The sequence below is a fragment of the Fundulus heteroclitus genome, chromosome 13 (assembly GCF_011125445.2).
Source record: "Fundulus heteroclitus isolate FHET01 chromosome 13, MU-UCD_Fhet_4.1, whole genome shotgun sequence".
Taxonomy (NCBI): domain Eukaryota; kingdom Metazoa; phylum Chordata; class Actinopteri; order Cyprinodontiformes; family Fundulidae; genus Fundulus; species Fundulus heteroclitus.
Window position 1 is genome coordinate 39,564,560 of NC_046373.1, and position 4,766 is coordinate 39,569,325.

Genomic DNA, 4,766 nt, shown 5'->3' on the forward strand with positions numbered 1-4,766 from the left:
TTAAAAATATACATAATATTCTGAAGGAACAAAAGATCCAAATATTCTGTGGTATAGTTGAGAAAAGAAGCAGCTTTAGTTCAGTAATAGATGAAGATATACCAATGGAAGAACTAAAGCAATTAAAGGGACAGGGTATTAAGCTCCAGGGGAGGATAATTTGTGTTACGCATTGTTCAGACAACTACCAGATGAATCGTTAAATTTAGTGTTAAAATTATTCAATAAAATTTGGACAGAAGGACTTATTCCTAGAACCTGGAAAAATCAATCATTTTACCTTTTAATAAGCCAGGAAAAGATGCTACAGACCCAAATAGTTACATTGGCTGTGACATCATCAGGCAGATCATCCACTATTACCATCTAACATAGAAAGTACTCCTGGGTCAATGTGAGCTTCTGTGCTTTCTGTGTCTCTGCTCTGTCTTCTCTAACATACAAAGTACTCCTGGGTCAATGTGAGCTTCTGAGCTTTCTGTGTCTCTGCTCTGTCTTCTCTAACATAGAAAGTACTCCTGGGTCAATGTGAGCTTCTGAGCTTTCTGTGTCTCTGCTCTGTCTTCTCTAAGCCCCAGTGGGTCGAGGCAGATGAGCGTTCACACTGAGCCTGGTTCTGGTTCTGCTGGAGGTTCTCCTCCCTGTTAAAGGGGAGTTTTCTTCTCCACTGTCGCTTCATGCATGCTCAGTATGAGGGATTGCTGCAAAGCCATCAACAATGCAGACGACTGTCCACTGTGGCTCTACGCTCTTTCAGGAGGAGTGAATGCTGCTTGGAGAGACTTGATGCAACCTGCTGGGTTTCCTTAGAGAGGAAACTTTCTCACCAACCTGGAGGATCTGATGGAGTCTGACTTTGGAAAGAGCCTTGAGATGACGTGGTGTTAATTGGAGCTATATAAATAAAATTGAATTTAATTGAGGAAATTAAAAGGGGGACAGACTGTAATGCTGTAACAGAAGTTTGTTACAGCGTTATCTGATACTTTAATGAAACATTTTTAGGGGTGAAGAACCCAGATATATTGAACTCAGTCATTCAAAAATATCCATCCATCCATCCATCCATCCATCCACCCATCCATCCATCCATCCAGGGTATCTAGAGTCATTCTTTTTTGATTGGATGATTTTTATTTTGTCATTATGAACATTAAACACAAACAGCTTGAAGTCATTCCACCTTCCATCCCATGGATCTACATATTAAATCAGTCAAAAACATGTTTATTTTTTTCTCAATGTTTTACAGTTTCAGAATTTCATAAAGTTAATAAAACTATATTCATAATCCTGACGGTTTCACCAACAGCTGCTGTGCTTTAAGCTGAGAAGATGAAAGCTTGAGCTTCCATCTTACTTTTTCTACATGGAAATGAAAACAGGAGCTTTTAAAGGCCGTGTTGCAAAAACTGCAGACATACCATGATCCATATGACATAATTTCCTATATAGTTTTATACATGTGACTTTTTCTTAGACATAAATTGATGACTGAACAGGAACCACTTGATGTTGGGACTTAGACTTTAGTTCAAAATGTTCAGCAGGTGAACTGTGAACATGAACTGATTCACTTTAAACTGCTGTTAAGGAGGATCTCACACCTGGGAAGCTAAACCAGTGGAGAAGGTGATGTATATGATGTATAACCAGAACCTGGAGACCCTCAGACATGTTCTGAATAGATCCCAGAATGTGGCTGGGTCCACATCCAGGATCCAAACCCGTTAGAACCACAGTTTGTCCTTCGATCTGGAACTAGAGAGAAAGACATGAGCTGTTCTACTGGAAGCCTGAAGCAGAAATAAATCCTCAGAGAAACTGACAGACATGTTCTGTTGCAGGTTCTTCCAGATCAGGTTCCTGTTTATAACTCAGAGCTTCTGAGCTGTTCTCTGGAAGGGATCTTTCTATGTTTGTAACATTATGTTGATAGAACCAGAATCTCTGCAGCTTCCTGATCCGGTTCTCAGATCGTTTAAAGGACTGAACTGAACTTCATACACAGACACATGAAGTTTGTCCAGATACTGCTGATTTCTCACAGATACTCTTGTGAGGAACATTACAGGATTTATCAAACCAACACTTCAGATCAGTGGCTCCTCCTTTCTCTCCCATCCTCACACAGTCTTCTCCAGCTGGATTCTGACCTTTCCAGTCATCAGGCTCCTTGTTGGACCAAAACTTCAAACTAAGAGATGAAGAACAGAAAACAGGAGAAATAAAAACTGTGATTCTGGAACTAAACCAAAAAGTTTTCACTGCAATCAAACCTTTCATTCAGAGGTGATCCATCCACCCACAACCATCTGCCTTCTTCCTTTGAGTCCGTCAGTCCGATCCAGAACCTGTCCTCTGGTTCCTCCATCAAGCCTCTCAGTTTGATCTCCAGGAGCATCTAAACAGGAGAAGATGATGAGAATAACTCAGAGATATTTCTGTGCTGAGATGAAGAAACATGATGATGTGATGAAATCTGCGAGAACATGAACCTGCAGCAGAGTTTCATACCTGCTCCTCTCTGCTGTCTATCTTCACCAGGTCTCCTCCCAGATCTTTGCAGGAATCTCTGCTCTCATTCCAGGAGGACTTCGTGGTGCTGAAATTATAACAGGTTCCTCCATGTAGCTCCCAGCCTGCTTCACACTTCAGAAACATCTCATCTTTAAACAGATCAGAACAAAAACTGAATCAGGTGGAAGAAATCTATGTAGTCTCTGTCAGTCCATTAATGTCTCTTTAACGTCATTAGAGGACAGAAATGGGACAAAGATCTTATCCTGGACTTACATTTAATTTCCAAAGGTGGTGGACATAAAGGAGGTTTTGGACATGTTGGAGGTGGTGAACATGCAGATATTTTAGACATCAGTTCTATTTTTATCAAAAGAGATATAAAAGTTGTGAATTCTGTATGTTTTTGCAGAACAGCTGAAAAGAATAAAACTGAAATATTAAGAAACAAAAAAAATTATTAGCTCAACATCATATGCTGGAAATTCATTGAATCAGTCAATTATTAATAATCTTTTCACAAGGAGTCTCAAATGTTTCTAATCTGAAGCTCCTGAAAGAGACATTCATACTGATCCTTCAAACCCTGAAAGTCTCACCTGAGATATTTCTCCTTAGCGCTTCTTTCTCCTCTTTCAGGGTCTGGACAGCTTGATTTGTTTGTATCTTATCAAAAGCTGATTGGAGGAAAAACAAATAAAAAAATACAGCTGTTAGTAAACGTAAAAAAATCTGATCATGTTCATATAAAACTTGACCCTCTTTTATTTGTCTTGTCTGATAAAACCAGTAAAAGTAAAACATCAGCAGTAACTCACAGAGTCTGTAGATGATGATGAGAGCAGCAGCCAGCAGAGATCCCAGAACCAGCAGGACCACTTTCTCTGATGGCAGCTTGGAGGTTCTGGTTGGGTTCTCATATTCAGAGGCTGCAGCTTCACCTGGGGAGCATTTAGAGGAGAACCAGATCAGAACCTGGAGACAGAATCACGCCACAACACAACATTTAAGCAGGTGGAGGCAGGCCTGGGGTCTTTTCACACCCTTGTTCTTATATTGCCGTCTGATCGGTTTACGACTATAACAAACTTTCCTTTTCAAAATTAGCGCTGAATGTCCGCCAGAATAATGCTATTAGCTTCCTAACGTTTCTGTTTCACTTCACCTTTGTTCAATAGTGCTATGAGCATTATTATCCATTAAAATTCAACATTAATGTCTAATTAAATGTGTTTTGTATAACTTTAGGATTAACCCATTTAGCGACCGATCACTACAGCGCCCCTGACTTCCCAGAAGAATAATCGCATTAATAAAATCAGGCGTCCTAACGTTATGGATTTAACTGAGCAAATCATTCTTTAAAATTTTATTTTATCAAATAATGTTTTGTTTAACTCAGGATTTGCATTGTGAATGTGTTGAAACGTACCAAATGTTATTCTGAATTAGTTAAGCCAATTTAACCTCATTCCACATTATTTAAAATGAACTTTGGTTCTTTAACTTAGATTCAGTGAACCAGGATTCACTGAATCATTCTGATGATGGTGATCAACCATTTTATTTTTATCTTTAGTTTCTTTGTGCGTACATAGTTCCTTAGCTTCCTTTTATCTTAATTTTGCTTAGTAGGTTAGTTAAGTTTCACTAGCCTCGTAGAGAGGATTTGTTGATGGAAATATAGTGTTAATTCAGATAAACCGCATTATATAGAGATTTTCTCTGGATGTTCATTTTATTTCTGTTAATAAATTCTTGAACTTAATGAGAAGTTGTCAGTCATTTATTCCATATGTGTGCAGAGTTTGCTGTTAAAAGACCAACAGTTATCTAATAAACATTAAATAAATTAAAACATGAATAATGGCACAACAAATCTAATAAAAAGAAAGCAGTTTGTTGTCAGTTTGGTTGCCATTTTGTCTTTCTTGTCTTCCTGCTGATTGACCACATTGTTTACCTTCTTCACCGCCCTGTGGACGTCTCATTGTGAGGACACTTCACTCTGAGGACAGAAACACACATCAGCTCTTTGGAGCTCAGAAAGTCATTTAATCTCTCTGTCTTAGAAATCCCAAAAATTAAAAAACACAAGACATTACTTACTTCTATAAACTTTATTTTTTGAAGGGTCAAAAACAAAGTAGTAATAATGACATTAACATATAACAAATTGGTAGAAATTGTAATATATTATTATTCAACCATGATTTAAAAGCTGAACCACACAGCATCATCATTAC

At 38.2% G+C, this 4,766-nt stretch overlaps 1 protein-coding gene across 1 annotated transcript; it reads right to left on the reverse strand.

The window, feature by feature from the left end:
• Positions 1 to 1,483: 1,483 nt before the first annotated feature.
• Positions 1,484 to 4,522, reverse strand: LOC118565383 (CD209 antigen-like protein E). Its single transcript, XM_036145759.1, has 6 exons — positions 4,484 to 4,522; positions 3,339 to 3,461; positions 3,120 to 3,197; positions 2,518 to 2,669; positions 2,280 to 2,404; positions 1,484 to 2,197 (listed from the first exon to the last, which is right to left on the reverse strand). Exons 1-6 carry the CDS (start codon positions 4,509 to 4,511, stop codon positions 2,002 to 2,004), a joined length of 702 nt encoding a protein of 233 aa, XP_036001652.1. The 5' UTR covers positions 4,512 to 4,522; the 3' UTR covers positions 1,484 to 2,001.
• Between the last annotated feature and the right edge of the window lie 244 nt (positions 4,523 to 4,766).

Excerpts from the sequence above, each read along its gene's own strand:
- LOC118565383 (XM_036145759.1), bottom strand. The coding sequence starts at position 4,511 with ATGAGACGTCCACAGGGCGGTGAAGAAG. Across the intron at positions 3,198-3,338 it reads CATCATCATCTACAGACTCT|CTTTTGATAAGATACAAACA; the intron begins GTGAGTTACTGC and ends TCCTCCAATCAG. Across the intron at positions 2,670-3,119 it reads GCTAAGGAGAAATATCTCAG|ATGAGATGTTTCTGAAGTGT; the intron begins GTGAGACTTTCA and ends ATCTGTTTAAAG.